The 17,488-nt window shown below is 41.3% G+C and overlaps 2 protein-coding genes across 4 annotated transcripts; both read right to left on the minus strand.

Moving 5' to 3' along the window:
- Positions 1-4,254: 4,254 nt before the first annotated feature.
- stx12 (syntaxin 12) lies at positions 4,255-11,131 on the minus strand. Of its 3 annotated transcripts, none has more exons than XM_014201384.1 (10): positions 11,002-11,131; positions 9,733-9,887; positions 9,229-9,298; positions 8,959-9,052; positions 8,372-8,509; positions 8,147-8,190; positions 7,898-8,009; positions 7,357-7,429; positions 7,115-7,197; positions 4,255-4,899 (listed from the first exon to the last, which is right to left on the minus strand). In XM_014201384.1, exons 2-10 carry the CDS (start codon positions 9,830-9,832, stop codon positions 4,807-4,809), a joined length of 807 nt encoding a protein of 268 aa, XP_014056859.1. In that variant the 5' UTR covers positions 9,833-9,887; positions 11,002-11,131; the 3' UTR covers positions 4,255-4,806. The 3 variants fall into 3 exon arrangements, with proteins under 3 accessions (XP_014056859.1, XP_014056858.1, NP_001139975.1); XM_014201383.2 differs by having other exon boundaries at positions 8,147-8,193; positions 9,733-9,869; positions 11,002-11,130; NM_001146503.1 differs by having other exon boundaries at positions 4,261-4,899; positions 8,147-8,193; positions 11,002-11,044.
- A 2,703-nt stretch (positions 11,132-13,834) lies between these two features.
- Positions 13,835-17,282, minus strand: LOC106605649 (tRNA selenocysteine 1-associated protein 1). Its single transcript, XM_014201521.2, has 7 exons — positions 16,994-17,282; positions 16,483-16,580; positions 16,202-16,301; positions 15,929-15,981; positions 15,502-15,664; positions 15,311-15,344; positions 13,835-15,090 (listed from the first exon to the last, which is right to left on the minus strand). The coding sequence occupies exons 1-7, from the start codon at positions 17,015-17,017 to the stop codon at positions 14,945-14,947; spliced, it is 618 nt and encodes a 205-aa protein (XP_014056996.1). The 5' UTR covers positions 17,018-17,282; the 3' UTR covers positions 13,835-14,944.
- Positions 17,283-17,488: the final 206 nt, after the last annotated feature.

The following is a 17,488-nucleotide window of genomic DNA, read 5'->3' on the forward strand; positions in this document are numbered from 1 at the left end:
CAATTTAGCTTTTGCAACGAGACCATTAAATATATTTAAAACAATGGTAGAAGAGAGTGTAGTTCTGTTCAGTTTATCGCTAACCTTATCACAGGGACTTTGAAGCACTAACTTACATGCATGCTGATCTTGGAATAAATTGACGATAGCAAAGATTCCATCTTTGACGACACCACATAAATGGAATAGGTACTAGCTAGCTTAATAGTTAATATTTGCGCGCTAGCTCTGCATATTCAGCTAGTGTGTGTGCGCGATTGGGAGGGCCATCACCATTATGACGCCGACGCCCCTGGTTACCCTCCCCTTTCGAAACGTTTTGAAACACAATGCAATCATCCCCCTCGAATCTTATTGGCTCTCTTGTTGAAAAACGCCCTGACGATTTATGTTATACAACGTTTGACATGTTTGAACGAACCTAAATGGGAAAAAAATGCATTTTATCGAAATGGCTGTCCCGTGGCCGACGGAAGTTTTGGAGCAGCCTTCAGACAAGAACAAGCGCTTGGAACATAAAGGACTATTTTTTTCAAACGAAAATACATTTGTTGTGGACCTGGGATTCCTGGAAGTGCTTTCTGATGAAGACAACCAAAGGTAAGGGATTATTGACAATAGTATACAAGACTAGATGTGATATGCGATTGTTCCAAGATGGCGCTGACCTGTAACGTTAGCCTATTTTTCAGAGTATCGCATCCCCTTTCATCGCAAAGTATGATTACCCAGTAAAGTTAATTTTAAATCTGTTATTACAGGTGCTTTCAAGAGATATTCATCTATAAATCTTAGAATGACAATATTACATTTTAAAAATGTTTTCGAATAGTAATTTAGTAAATTGTAGCTCTGTTTCATCGGATGCATTTCAGGGAAAATAGTTAGTCAACGTTACGCACCGATGTAAAATGCTGTTTTTATATATAAATATGAACTTTATCGAACAAAAGAATGCATGTATTGTGTAACATGATGTCCTAGGTGTGTCATCTGATGAAGATTGTCAAAGGTTAGTGCTGCATTTAGCTGTTTTTTGGTTATTTGTGATGTATGTGGTTGGTCGGAAAATGGCTATGTGGCTACTTTTACGATATACTCCTCTAACATAATCTAATGTTTTGCTTTTGCTGTAAAGCCTTTTTGAAATCGGACAACGTGGTTCGATTCAGGAGAGGTGTATCTATAAAACGATATATTTTGAATATTTTTATTTATTTTTTGTATTATTACATTTTGTTATGCTAATGGCGATATGATTTTTCGCTGGATGTCCGTCCCGAGGCCGCACAGGGGTTAAGTGTCTATAATCAGCACAATTGCTTTCATTGCGTATTATTAATATTATTTAAATTACATAGTTATGTTTCAGTGATATATTGGGGGGGACAAATCATATTTTTCCCAGGATGGGGGGGTCGTGTCCCCCCCGGGATTTCCGCCCCTGCACTAAATGTTGTCACCTTCTCACCAAGCTGCTTGGCGATGGTCTTGTAGCCCATTCCAGCCTTGTGTAAGTCTACGATTTTGTCCCTGACATCCTTGGAGAGCTCTTTGATATTGGCCATGGTGGAGAGTTTGGAATCTGATTGATTGATTGCTTCTGTGGACAGGTGTCTTTTTTACAGGTAACAAGCTGCGGTTAGGAGCACTCCCTTTAAGAGTGTGCTCCTAATCTCAGCTCGTTACCTGTATAAAAGACACCTGGGTGCCAGAAATCTTTCTGATTGAGAGGGGGTTAAATACTTATTTCCCTCATTAAAATGCAAATCAATTTATAACATTTTTTACATGCGTTTTTCTGGATATTTTTGTTATTATTCTGTCTCTCACTGTTCAAATAAACCTACCATTAAAATTATACACTGATCCTTTCTTTGTCAGTGGGCAAACGTACAAAATCAGCAGGGGATCAAATACTTTTTCCCCCCACTGTATCTGCGCCTAACAGATTGTCGGTGTTGTGGATGGCTGTTCACCAATCTAAATGTGTATTTGAACCCAATAATGGTTGAATTCAACAAGTTTAAGCTGCCTATCAATCATTGTTTTTGAAACCAGTGAACAGCCAGTGAAAAATCCGCTCTTGCAACAGCTGCATAGTGCAGATCCAAGTCTATGGAATAATAGTGAGGCTTTTATTGTTCAATCTAATTCATGCTGATAAAAAAGAATCCATAGGCCTAATGGACACATGTTCAAATTTTCACGCTTTTGATAGACTTAAAGGGGCAATCTGTAGTTGCTACATCCATTTTTGGACTTATCATGAATGGTGGAGATTGCATCCATAGTTCTGTCTATTAATCTGAGAGTGGTTACATTTCTCCAGGCCCACCCCTCAGCTTTTTACCAAAACAGAGGCGGGGCGTCCGTTTTGTTATTTTTTCATCTGTGGATTTACCATTTAAAACAGCTGCATATTATCAAGATATCAAAGTGTCACCAACAAAAAGGTAAACAGTCCTAAAGTAAATCCAGCATATGGCATTCATTTTTCACATGTAAACAGCACTTTTCAGTAGTGCTCAAAGCATGCCATTCCACGACTGCAGCATTTATTTATCAACTCAAATCAATGAGCCCAATCAGTCCTCCATGACAACAAAATCATAAACAACAGAGTAGGGCTGGCTAATAAGTCCTTAGTTTTGGGGTCATGCTCCGGTAAAACAATTTGGCTTATCTGTGCTTCCATATTTTAATGTCCTATTCTTGAAGATCAAGTGGTCTAACATTTATTGGAATGACTGGAATTCTGATAGACTTTGGTTTTTAATGTAAAGCTATAATTTAATCATGTGTAGTAGAAAGCGATGGGTTAGAGGAAGTCTACATAACCAACCCATAACGTAAAATATAAAATCCATTTATGACCAGCTATGTAAACTCTAACATTGATTTATCCTGCAATATATGTCATTCAATTGGTAACATCCATTTTTGTCTTCTTCTAATGCCTCTTAAGAGGAAAATAATCTAAAAGTAACAGAATGTAATCAGATTACATTACTGAGTTTGGGTAATCCAAAAGTTACGTTACTGATTATAATTTTGGACAGGTAACTAGTAACTGTAACAGATTACATTTAGAAAGCAACCTACCCAACCCTGACGGTAACTATATCTCTTGTCTCATGGAACAGTAGTTCCATTACAGGGAGTAACTCCAGGTCCACAGGTGAAGGCTTTGTTGCGTGCACCTGTAGGTGTAAAAATCGTTTTAATAATGACAGTTGCCGAGTGGAGAAAGTATCTTATAGTCCTAGAAGAGTCTGGGGAACTATTGGTCGTATAAGGGCACAAGGCGAGACCCAGATGCAGACACAGAGTCTTTGTTGTTTTTTTATCATCCAAAAGGGGTAGGCAAGAGAATGGTCGTGGACAGGCAAAAGGTCAAAACCAGATCTGAGTCCAAGGGGTAAAGAGTGGCAGGCAGGCTCGATGTCAGGGCAGGCGGGTACCGAGTGCAGAAAAACAGGCAAGGGTCAAAACCGGGAAGACTAGAAAAAGAGAATAGAAAACAGAAGCACTGGAAAAACACGATGGTTGACTTGAAAACATACAAGACGAACTGGCACAGAGAGACAGGAAACACAGGGATAAATACACTGGGGAAAATAAGCTACACCTGGAGGGGGTGGAGACAATCACAAGAACAGGTGAAACAGATCAGGGAGTGACAGGTCGCCCTATCTCCTGAGTTAGTTGTCTTGCTGAGTGGTTTTTAATACAGGTTTCTCCCACACTGGCGATCGTTGACTGTAAGGCTGATGCCGCAGCTGGAATCAGCAGGGCACTTACATCGGGACAAGACCTGGAAAGGCAACACCCGTGGGTAATAAACCTGAAGCAGGGGTAAACTAAGCTAGCTCACTAATCACAAGGGAGAGGTGTGAGTCGAGCATGACACAGTCTCCACAATAACCGTCATCACCGCTTCAAATCCCCATGACAGTCCCATGGAAAATGTTCCCTAATCTTGTGCATAGTTAGCAGGACAGTGTCTTATAAACATATAGTAAACATGTTTTATTATGGTACCAATATGTTAACCAACCTACCACACATCATAAACACTACTGCAAAATTGCAAGACTACTACACGCTTTAGTATATCTTGACTTGTTTAATAGCTAAATAAAAGCATGGTAGACTACATGGTGCTTGTGCACCTTACACGTTGACCTCATAATACTGGCATAACAGCGCCATCTTGTGGAAAGTACATAGCCCTGCGTGACACAGTCGGGACTCTTTGCACAGTTGATTTTATTAATGAAAGTGAGCATAATAATAATAATCATCATCATCATAGTAATAATACAAACATTTTGTTTGTTGTTTGTGTGCTATCAAAGGAATCCTCCTTATCTCAACTACATCATGTCCTTGTGGTAATACAATAGACTATAAGACATCTGGAAGAGAATCAGACATTTACAACATGAAGAGAATAGGGAGGCAGAAAATAAATCATATCAAACCGTACACATGGCATTTATATACATACAAACTTAGATCATTGCATTAGATCAGACATGACAGAGATGATTTTCATGGCTGACATGGAAGTAAGTGCAGGGCTGTGTTAGAACAGTTAGTATATAATATGTACAGATGGGGAAGGGAATTTATACAATATATTCCTTACGCCTCTGTCTATATCTTGCTTGAAAGCACGCACGCACACCGGCACGCACCCCCACACACACATTCACTCACTCAGACGCTCCATTGGAAGCCATTCTAGGCTGTCAGTGCGATGTGCCATTAAAATCCTTCCCCGGTGCTCTTCCTGTCCTCTCATTTGATGGCCTGCCAAATGATGATAGCCAGGACGGTGACCACCAGAGACACCACCATGGCCAGCATACACATCCTCTTACGGGACTTCTTCTACAGGGGGAGGGAGCACAAACATGCCATGATTGGTGATTGGAAATAATAATTTGTTCTTAACTGATTCGCCTGGTTAAATGAAGGACGCTGATCATCGACAGATCCTTCAGACTTAACTACAAATCAAACACGGCCTATGTTGTGATGGTGTTGTGTTGATACCTGGTAGTAGGGCTGACACAATAACCGCATAATTGTGTAACCGACAATTATGGACAATAACCAAAAATATTGTCATATTCGTCTTAATACAGTCATTTTAGGAGGGGGGATTCAACTTTATTTTCATGTAGAAATAGTTTACCCAATAGCAGTTTTTCAATATTACATGAAGAGAGTAAAGTTATTTTACGAGCAGAACGGCACACTTTGTAGGTAAAGCTTCCTTTCAAAAAGTTCCAAATGGTCAAAACCATTCGTTTTTGAGACAGGGGTATCACCAAAGCTGTGTTGTATTCATTAGGTATAAAAACAACTTTAGGTATATTCTCCATTAGTCAGCACCTCTACAGTCATGGCCAAACGTTTTGAGAATGACACAAATATTAATTTCCACAAAGTTTGCTGCTTCAGTGTCTTTAGATATTTTTGTCAGATGTTACTATGGAATACTGATGTATAATTACAAGCATTTCATAAGTGTCAAAGGCTTTTATTGAGAATTACATGAAGTTGATGCAGAGTCAATATTTGCAGTGTTGACCCTTCTTTTTCAAGACCTCTGCAATCCACCCTGGCATGCTGTCAATTAACTTCTGGGCCACATCCTGACTGATGGCAGCCCATTCTTGCATAATCAATGCTTGGAGTTTGTCAGAATTTGTGGGGTTTTGTTTGTCCACCCACCTCTTGAGGATTGACCACAAGTTCTCAATGGGATTAAGGTCTGAGGAGTTTCCTGGCCATGGACCCAAAATATCAATGTTTTGTTCCCCGACCCACTTAGTTATCACTTTTGCCTTATGGCAAGGTGCTCCATCATGCTGGAAAAGGCATTGTTCGTCACCAAACTGTTCCTGGATGGTTGGGAGAAGTTGCTCTCGGAGGATGTGTTGGTACCATTCTTTATTCATGGCTGTGTTCTTAGGCAAAATTGTGAGTGAGCCCACTCCCTTGGCTGAGAAGCAACCCCACACATGAATGGTCTCAGGATGCTTTAGTGTTGGCATGACACAGGACTGATGGTAGCGCTCACCTTGTCTTCTCCGGACAAGCTTTTTTCCGGATGCCCCAAACAATCGGAAAGGGGATTCATCAGAGAAAATGACTTTACCCCAGTCCTCAGCAGTCCAATCTCTGTACCTTTTGCAGAATATCAGTCTGTCCCTGATGTTTTTCCTGGAGAGAAGTGGCTTCTTTGCTGCCCTTCTTGACACCAGGCCATCCTCCAAAAGTCTTCGCCTCACTGTGCGTGCAGATGCACGCACACCTGCTTGCTGCCATTCCTGAGCAAGCTCTGTACTGGTGGTGCCCCAATCCCGCAGCTGAATCAACTTTAGGAGATGGTCCTGGCGCTTGCTGGACTTTCTTGGGTGCCCTGAAGCCTTCTTCACAATAATTGAACCGCTCTCCTTGAAGTTCTTGATGATCCGATAAATGGTTGATTTAGGTGAAATCTTACTGGCAGCAATATCCTTGCCTGTGAAGCCCTTTTTGTGCAAAGCAATGATAACAGCACGTGTTTCCATGCAGGTAACCATGGTTGACAGAGGATGATGATTCCAAGCACCACCCTCCTTTTGAAGCTTCCAGTCTGTTATTCGAACTCAATCAGCATAACAGAGTGATCTCCAGCCTTGTCCTCGTCAACACTCACACCTGTGTTAACGAGAGAATCACTGACATGATGTCAGCTGGTCCTTTTGTGGCAGGGCTGAAATGCAGTGGAAATGTTTTTTGGGGATTCAGTTCATTTGCATGGCAAAGAGGGACTTTGCAATTAATTGCATGACAATTCCTAACATTCTGGAGTATATGCAAATTGCCATCATACAAACTGAGGCAGCAGAATTTGTGAAAATGTATATTTGTGTCATTCTCAAAACTTTTGGCCACGACTGTACACTAAATTATTTTCTCTGGGTGTGTGCCAGCTCATGTTTTTTATTAGACTAGTATTCATTAGGTATGCCATAGCTAATTTTCAAAGATGCATTATAAGCTCAAACATTTTTCAATAATGGTGGTCATTCCATAATTATCACAGCCCTACCTGGTAGTAGGCGGCCCTTTGGAGCTGTCCGGTCCCTCTGTCTACATGGACCTCTGCACTCTCCACGTTAGCCTCAATGCTGTCTGTGAAACAGAGAGGAGAGGAGACACAGTGAAGGGCAGGGTCACAGGAGCCAGGACTGATACAGTATCAGTTGGAATTCTAAACCATCAGACAGCAACCTTCTGAACCAGCATGTTATCAAACCAGAGAGGGAGAAAATCCATTTCACGTCTACTAACCGATCATCTCTCCCTGGTCGTGGATCATCACTGCCAGGTCCTTAAAGATCTGGTTTACATCCATGATGTCAGACTGGAGGGAGAGGAGAAAGGGAGAAAATCACCACAAGGGTTAGTTAGGCTGAAGTCCAAATCGAACCCTACGCCCTAGCCCCTACCCCAGTCCTGTCAGATCTACAGGAGTGGCTATATTCGGGAATAGGGGCTAAAGATCAGGCTGTACTAGAGACAGTGGAGGCTGGTGGGAGGAGCTATAGGAAGACGGGCTCTGTGTAATGGCTGGAATGGAATGAATGGAACGGTATCAAACATGTGGTTTGCATATATTTTATGTGTTTGATATCGTTCCATTCATTCCATTCCAGCCATTACACAGAGCCCGTCTTCCTATAGCTCCTCCCACCAGCCTCCACTGACTAGAGAGTTTGGGCAAAGGGTTGATTTGGAGTACAACAGTATGCTAAATGACTCAAATGTAAATGTAATGTGGCTCTGTGATTCCTGTATGCAATGTGAGTGGAGCTGGTAGCTGGGTGAGTACCTCTAGCTGCCTGATGTTGGTCTCCCTCTCCTTGATGACCTCCAGGTCCTCCTCTGTGACCTCTGGCTCCTCCAGCTGCTGGGTCTGACTCTGACTCCAGTCATCATCATCTCTACACACACACACACCAAACACACACACACACAAACCCACAGACACAGACACACACAAACACACACCTTTGTTACAACTTAACATTTTTATTCTAACAGTATATTTGATAGGATTCTACCTCCACTGTGTACCTACTTTTCAAATGTAACAAGTTGTTCATCGACGTTCCCCTCATCTTCCTGCTGAAATAAAAACAAACCCATCATTGAAACACTCTCATTCACATTGCATTACACTAATCAGTCATCATACTGTAATATGACAATGAAACTGTGCTTTATTTTGCCTTTCTAATAATACTATTGGTGAGTGATTATGACAGGCGGCTAATTCTAGGCAACGAGAAAGCAGGGTGTTTACTGTGAGGCGGGACCCGGCCCGGGCCCTGGCCACTGATTCCCTCTCCTTCTCAGCCGCCCGTCGCTGGACTGCCTGGAAGTTGTTGAGCACTGCAGAGAAGTCATTCATCAGTCGGTCCTTCTGGATCTTCTGCTGTCTCTGGAAGGATCAATCACACAATACAGTAAAGTAGATTAGAGTAGAGTACAGCAAAGTAGAGAGGAGTAGAGTACAGTAGAATAGAGCACAGTACAGTACAGTACAGTACAGTACAGTACAGTACAGTACAGTAGAGTAGAGTAGAGTAGAGCAGAATAGAATAGAATAGATTCAGCAGAATTTACGGTATGGTGAGATGTCCTCGCCAGAGTTAGATATGATTTACACATTTGGGTTGTTAGATAAGATGATATACTGTATCAGGAAATAGAACACAAGATTATCGACATACAGTTAGTTGGTTTGAAAATGTTAGCATTAGTAGAACTTTGATGTAGCCTGGTCCCGGATATGCTTACACAAACAGATCTGGGACCAGTCCATAGATGTGGAATTCTTCCATAGAACTATAAAAATATACAGTATCTATGAATATAACTCCCACTCACCTGTTCAGAGGGAGGGAGAGGCAGGGAGCCCAGATCTTTCAGGTGTCTGTTGGTCTCTTTGGCCAGCTGGTTGGTATAGTGCTGTACCTGTTGGCTATGAGTAGCAAACACACACACATACATATATATATATTTCATTAGTGATGTCTTGTTGTCCCCATCAGTGGTGGAAAAGGCTAAGTGTTGAAGTAGTCAGTTATTGCTAGTAGTTACTTAGTTACTGAATAGCAGTCAGTAGTAGTAGTCAGCAGTAGTGTCAGTGGTACTCACAGTCTGTCCTGCAGCTCTGGGGTCTCTTGTCTCGTCCCCATCTGGTACAGCATGTTTTTGATCTGCCCAGCTGTATAGCAAAACAAAAACTGAGGTGAGCTGAACTAAGAGAAAGGGGAACTGAGAAAGCAGGATAGAACAACTCTTTTGTCTCTTTCTCCCTCTTTCTCTCTCTCTAAATAGAGCACTATATACTGTAGGCATACTCAGGCTATTCTTGTCTCAGAAGTTCCATTTACTTCAGACATCTCTGCCTAATATTAGTTAATTCAAGAGAGGAGATCAGAAGTAGGTGGAAGACACAAATAGACCCAAAACATCAAGCCTCCTAGACTTATTTGTGATAGTCAATTGTCCAAAGTGTGGGCGTCTGGTGTTAGGGTAGGTTATAGAATATACTTTTCCTACTTTAATATACCATATAGGGAAATGTGCATTGCAACATGTCACTCGCAGCAGTAGAACACTGGGTTCTGTCACCGTCTTGTTCATTTCAACACTCACTGTTCTGTGTGATTTTCTGGATGTTGACACTGCATGTCTGGGTGAGGTTGCTGAAGTCTCGCGGCTGCGAGTGGTAGCTGTCTGTTCTCGGGTATGACATCCTTGCTCCTGGCGTCTGTCACACTCCGTAGTGGGGACTGAATTGTTGGACACACCTGTCATACAGTCACATATAGCAGCCTTCATATATTCAAACAATCACCATTGTCAGATTGCATATAATATCATCACTTGAAGCTACATAAGACTAAGTAAGGATGGAAAGACATAAATAGTTGTGGTTTATCCTCCATCCGACCACATGGGTGGGCTATAATATATCGACTACTTACAGTGCATATTGCCGCATAGGCTAGGCCACATTTCGTCATGAACGCAGGTTGTTTACAATCGGAGCGAAGGTTCGGCAGGCATCAGAGCCGACTGTAAGCTGGCTATCCATGTGCACATAACAAAAATACCATTATATTTGGCTCGCTACTTTATTGTAATGGCCCAAATAACAGTAGCTTACTGTTGCAAAAAAATATCCCAGAAACGGGATAGACCCAAAACATCAAGCCTCCTATACTTATTTGTGATAGTCAATTGTCCAAAGTGTGGGTGTCTGGTGTTAGGGTAGGTTATAGAATACAATTTTCCTACTTTAATATACCATATGGGGAAATGTTATTTAGCGGGTCAACCATGACCAAGATATGAGGTCACGTTGTCATCGTTTTAACTGATTATTAATTAGACAATTCTGTGACCTGCTCATTTCATGATTATAGGCTATAGTATAGCCCAATTGAACATGAATGACTATTTACGAATAGCCTCGGTCTAACACTATTATTCAACCATAACATCTGAAATATCAGCTAAAAACTATAAAGTGACAGCGACAAGCCTGCATTACATTAAACATTTTTTATGGAGAGCCCTCAGTCAGTCTGACATGCTCATATAGGCTATTGGTTTCAATGGGTTATATAGCCTATAGGCCACTAGGCTAATTAAAATCGAAAGGCAGAAGACAAGCAATTCAACTTAATTAAGAAAACAGCTACAGCTACACAGAAACAATTGTAACCAGTTCCATATTCTGTGTTGAACGCTGGAGATACAACGTAGCCTATCCAGTTGAATCACTGACAGTTATAGGCACTGGCAGTCGCAACGTAGCCTACTTTCTGGGTGGTTTTACCAGTGTAGACAATCAAGATAAATCTGTTTTCTACTTACATATGTAAAATGGTTGATCAAATATTATGATAAAACCCTTACTTTTCAATGCGATTGCAGTATAATGCGTCGTTTCCCGTTTATGTCTCCGTATTATGAGATTTCTTCTAAGACCGAGCCCATAATGCGACGTCACACGTTTGTTGTTGGTCACAGTAAATCAGTGTGCGATTGTGATGTGATTGTGTCAAAGTCGCTACTCTGCTCATATTCTGAGGCAGCAGACAAAAACTAATTCGCTGAAACAACATACTAGATCTGTACTAAATAAGTAAAATAGCAACCTCGGGTCAAGTGTATCCCTATAGAAAAGTAACCAATTTTATGAATTCTGATTTGTTTATGTTAGGTTATAGACTACTTTCTCTGTTGATGAGAGATTCGTATCTCTGATATGAAGGTTGGGATATGACTGGAGTGCAGCTCAGTCTGCAGGTTCATTATTATCAGGCAACTATGAGCAACATCCGTCACTCAGTCCTAAAATCTAGGTCAACATAACTAACGATAGAATAACTAAGCCTTTTGGTTTAATAGAGGCCAGCAGTAGTAGGCTGCCCTGTGCCTGTCCCATGACTTTCACACTGCTTCTTATAATGGATCCCAAAGGCTGCTGCACTGAGCTTCACTCACATGACCAGCTGGTGTCAGGCCCATTAGTAGGACATGAACAGATTGAGTGGGTAGGATTTTGCAACATGGTCTCAGAGCATTTTCTATTGTTCTGTACGTAAATCTGTGACACTCCATTTCGTCAAAATGCAAGCGGAGATCTACCGCTGACTTTTTAAATCATGACTTAAAAAACATAAGCCTGTGCAACATTAACCAATGAAAACAGTACTGTAGCAATGAGGTTTGTGTAGTAGGCTATAGGCCCAATACATTATCACTGCGTATTGGCAATGCTGGAATTGCCCTGCCAATGTTGTTCTTCTCAGACCATTTTGGGGAGAAAAAAAACAGGTAGATGATCAATTTGTTGTATTACTCGTGAAGCACCGCTAAGTGAGCATAATATATATTTATTTTTTATTTTTAGTGGACTGATGGCCTACATCTGATGGTCAGTCTGAGGGGAAAGAAGGACCAGCGGTGAGACTGCCTCTCACCCGACTCATTGTTCCTCTGTCCTCCGTCCTCCTTCCCCTCAGACTGACCATCAGATGAGAAAAGAGGACACAGTCTTCCAGCTGATGGCAAAACTCAAGTCGCACTGCATTATTTCTGCCTCATGCACCAATTCATGGTGTTAATCCTTTGACCAGAGAAAGTGAAATATTCCTCGATATTAAAAAAGACATAAGCTGCTAATAATAACAACTCAAGTTTATCGGAACACTTTGCTAAACTCATTCATTGCAGCTGCAGTACTGTTTGTAGCGTTTGGAAGTAGGGCCAACACACATTTAATGGCTTATAACGGTTTTGAACAAAGTGTTGACAGTGCTGAATAACAACTTAAATTAAACATGAACTTACACATAAAAACAGCAGCTCTTTGCTGTATTCGTTGTCTTTCTCTAGTCATGGTTGTAAAAGTTTTTAAATGTCAGTATCAACTTTGCTGTGCGTTCGATGCTTCTTTTTTTTCCAGTCTATGGCTCAATAAACTGTGCAGACACAGTAATCTGAGCAATCTGATTGGCAAACTGTAGGCCTATAGATGCACTTCATTCGCTCTCTTGGCCTGCCGGGTAGGCGGAGTTCTACCTTCAGACATATGAAATAGTTCAAAATGGGAACACTTTGCCTTCCTGGTGCTAGGGCTGCTGAATCAAGTGCACCTACCGCCGACAGCGTGAAACAAATACAAAAAAATAGGAACGCAAGGCTTTATCATTGGCATTTTTACAGAAATGTTTGGTGATCGACTAGGAATGCCTTGGAGATTGACCGGTTGGTGACCACTGATTTAGTATATGTTACATTTCATATGGTATGTATTAATTTGTTGATGTCCATCATCCATTTTGTATGTTACAATTGAAAAACGTACAATATGTTGCAAATTTGCAAAAAGTATATGTTACAAATTCCAATTTGTTGTGGCTAACGTTAGCTAGGTGGCTAACGCTAATGTTAGCTAGCTCTAGGGGTTAAGGATAGGAGAAGGGTTAGCTAAAAGAATTAAGGTTAGGGGAAGGATTAGCTAAAAGGATTAAGGTTAGGGGAAGGGTTAGCTAACATGCTAAGTAGTTGCTAATTTGCTAATATGCTAAAGTTGTCCATGATGACATTCGAACATGCAACCTTCAGGTTGCTAGACGTTCACATTATCCACCCATCCATCCCGACCAACCTACTTTCATTTTTGCCGTAAGAAACCTTCTATGTGAGCATACCAAACTAAACATAACATACTCATTTGAGTGTCCCGGATTTACGTATACTATGTTACATCTAGTCTATGAGAACAGTCTGCAATGATAGACACTCTCTGGGGCTGGGTGTGAGGAATGATTGAGGTAGCTGGATGCAAACTGTATGCCTCTGTTTTACTATTTTTTTCACTTCAGGATTCTGATTCCAGCCTATAATTGAGGAGGATTCTAGGAAGGAATACTCCCCCCCCCCCCCCCAATTAATTACTGGGCTTCTGGTGAATTGAAACTAATAAAAGATGGATTTTCATTTGCATTGAACAAAAACATATCATATTTGTTTGTGCTTCTTTACTCTGTTATTACAGGAGCAGGTTTTTAGTTAATCTTTTGAAATAGAGTAACAGATTATTTTAGAGCCCTAAAGTTTGTTTCAGAATTAGGTTGTTCCACATTGTCAAGACATAGCTACACTCCTGAAAAATAGCAAATTAAAAGACAAAAAAATGCAATAAATGCACAACCAAATATATTATATAATTAATCAAATGTATCAAAATTAGCTTTTAATACATGTCGGTCTCAGAGCATCAATATCACATGTATTTCTCTTCAAAAGCAAGACATATGAACACTGGTGATGTGAGCTTGTAGATACGGATATTCTTTGCTGTAGTCAACATGTGGTCTCGGAGCTAATTAACACTGAACAAGCTGATCTGATACTGTATTTCTACTACAGTAATATGAGGTGATCTGTAGACTAGCCTTAAAGAATACCATCATATCCTGCTAAACAGGACATTCCATTTGACATTGATGAAACAGTTACACTTTATAATAACTCTAATGAATAAGCATTCATAACCTACTTATTAAAGTATTTCATTATATGAAAACATGTAAAAGCATTTATATTAATTTCTGAAGCATTTATAACGTATTATTCATGTACGTTATTATAAAGTGCTACTGATGAATTGACAATGAATACACGCACCTCCACATTGTCTTCTGTTGACGAATATTTACACAAAGCAGAATCAACAATCCTGTCTGTACCACAGCTTTCAAATTATAACATGGAGGAGAAAGGTTTAAAACACCCACTACACAGTCTTCCACTCCACAATAAAAAGCAAGTGACCCTAGATCGATAATCAATAGGTTGAATAGGGTGTCGAATAGGGATTATATTTCAATCTTATTCTATTTTCCAGTGTGGACAATACATATGAAAAGGAAGCTATGTGAGGGAGGGAAAAGACAGAGGCTCATACTAGCACTGCGGTCCTTTAAGATATGATTACAAAGACAGCAAGCACCGAAACAAGCCTGTTCATTGGGCAATTGGAACAAAACCAGTGCCCAATAACCCAAAAGAAATGAGTGGGGGTGAGCAATAAAAAAAAAAATTACAATTCAAACATGAGGGGGGCATCCTTTCAGTCACTGGAGCTGGGTTCACACGAATCACACACTGTGGTCTGTTCGCTTAGCCCATTGCAAGAGTACAAGACACTGAAGACCAGCTACTCTTGGCAGGCAGGACGAGATGCCTTTACCCTTTGAACCTTCACACTGGGCTGTTCCAAACAATCCACATCGAGAGGTTGAGAGAGTCCGACTTTTGCTGTCTGTCGACCAGGGGTCTGCTAGCTCTACTGTGTCTTGGATGGTGCAGCAGCAGTAGGACCAGGAGGCTCCAGGGCAGGCCAGTGGCAGTCTGTGAGGGCATCATACAGCTCCTCACTCTCCTCCATGTACTGCCTGTTGGCTGCCACCACATCCAATGCTACCATGGGGTCTGCAGGAGGCGCACACACACAAGGCACACAGTAAGAACACACAGTCAGGCACACAGACAAAGGGGCACAGCCTGAGAGCCTTAAAGATCAGACAGACTGGACAGTTTGAAGGCTGTACTCCAGGCCTGGGTTCAATACATTATGTCAAATAGTGTCAAATACTTAAGCTGCTTTTTTGTATCATGAAGCTAGAGAAATGAAAGAAAACAGAGCACTCACACTCCAGTCCATCATCTTCAGTCTCCCCATAACCCTAAAACAAAAAGAAAGGTCTTTACTCACAACAGCCATACCCTAACCCTGAGAACCATGGTTATTAATTTCTAACATCACATATTCAGTGGTCATTAGAATGGTACAGCTTATTTATATGTAAAGAGCGATAGAGTAGAGGGGGTGGGAGAACACACCTGGTTGCTATAGTCATAGTGGTTGTAGTTGTAACCTCCGTAGCTGCCTGTGTTCTGGTCATAGCCCCAGTTGGAGTAGTAGTCAGGGTACTGTTGGTAGTACTGGTTGTTGTTGTTGTTGTACGAGTATGGCTGATTGTACCTGTTGTCTGAGTAACCACCTCTGTTTTTACAGGAAAGAAAACCTTTATGAATAAACATAATATTTATTAAAAATCAATATGCTATTAATAATGAGTAATGAATGAAAAGTGTGGATTTTTCTGGATATTTCCTACATCCGTGATGGGAGACAACAACTTGAACATACCAAATGAATGGAGTAAAAGTGTCTTCTTTCATCTACACACAACTACCTTCTCTACTGTATGAAGGGAGGCTCTGTTAGCCCCTGGACAAAGTATGTTCAGTAGCATGCAGTATATACCTGTTCTCTCCTTGCCTTCCGTACGTGGCACGGTTTAGTTTGAACCTCTTCGGCTGTAGAGAAGAGAGAGTGTTTTGTTCAGAATGGATTATTCCAGACGTTATTTATCTCTAATAAAGTTAATGGGTATATCAAGAGTTCACCATATGCCCTATACATATCCAATCCTCTCAGAGTGCCTGAGATAGGTGTAGGAGCTAGGGGCTATGGGTTGATTCGGGATTGGAAATCAATGTGGAATCATTAAGTGCTGTGTGTGTGGTGGCCCTGTACCGGTGTGGCTCCAGGGAGAGGCTTCCCGTTGACTTTCCTGAGACACCTCTCAGCAGTGGCCTCGTCCGCCAGCTCAACAAAGCAATAGCCTGCCGCACCCCTAGACAAGGTGAAGGACCAAAACACATACATGTATGTGTCGTGTTTGGTGGTTATGCAATTTCTTCTGTTGTTGAATAGTGATAGTAATACAATAGCTACAAGACATCCCCAAAGACAAAAACATGTCTGTATCAGTCATAACCCTTCTATTGTAGTAGCCTAATGTTCTCCCGTCTTACCAGTTCATTTTGTTCCGGATGATTCTCACCCCCACCACAAGCTCTCCCATGGTGGCGAATGCACGAGAGATGAACTTCTCGTCCATGTAAGGCTCTAACTACAGGGGATGAGAGAAAAACATTAAATTGAACAGAAAACCTCTACTCAAGCTAGCTACTGTAAGTTGCCTACACTCTGTACTCTAGCTAGCTAGCTACATTCAACTGAACATATTCTTAAACGTTCAGGGTCACTGACTTGGTGTGGTTTTTATCACCTGGAAATGACAGTCTTCACTAGACTAGAGGCTCGTTGGGGCTTGTCAGTGAGCAAGAACTAGTTAACGTTGGCCAAATATTGAAAATGCCTGAGGGTGAATCTATTAGCTAACGAGCTAGTTGTTATCACAGTGGTAGCACTGAGGGGAGGTAACACTAGCTATCCTAAAGTGGGAGTCACACAAGAGCTAGGATATGCTAACGCTAGTTTTCTATGCATGCAAAGTTGTTATAATAACATATCAGGACTTACGTTACCCATCCATAAGCAACTCATTTTGTTTACAATTTCAGTTCACCAACGTAAGTACAGCTTCATAACATACGCTGCGACTGTTGCAAATCTGCAGACTGCCATCTAGAGGATTTGTGGATGGTGGTTGGGGGTGTTCCTTTTACTGTTGCATTGTGGGATGGTAAAGTCCTCCATATTGCGTCACATTTCCTAAAACGTATTGGCGCTTTTGGTGCGTTCACGACAACTGGGAATTCGGGAAAAAAAACGTCAGTGATCATCAGGTCGGAAAGTCAGAGTTCTAGAAAGAGGCCCGAGTTTCCGGCTTGGAATTCTGAGTTAGATGACCGTTTTCTCAGTCGGAGTTCGTTTTTCCGAGTTCCCAGTTGTCATGAACGCACAGAAGTCGGAGGTCTGAGATTTCCGAGTTGGCTGTTGTTTTGAACACTGCATCACAAGAAAACTGGAAACGCGGGGAAAAAACGAGGTCAAATCATGAAGTCAGTGATCTTC

Source organism: Salmo salar, chromosome ssa05 (genome assembly GCF_905237065.1).
Source record: "Salmo salar chromosome ssa05, Ssal_v3.1, whole genome shotgun sequence".
Classification (NCBI taxonomy): Eukaryota; Metazoa; Chordata; class Actinopteri; order Salmoniformes; family Salmonidae; genus Salmo; species Salmo salar.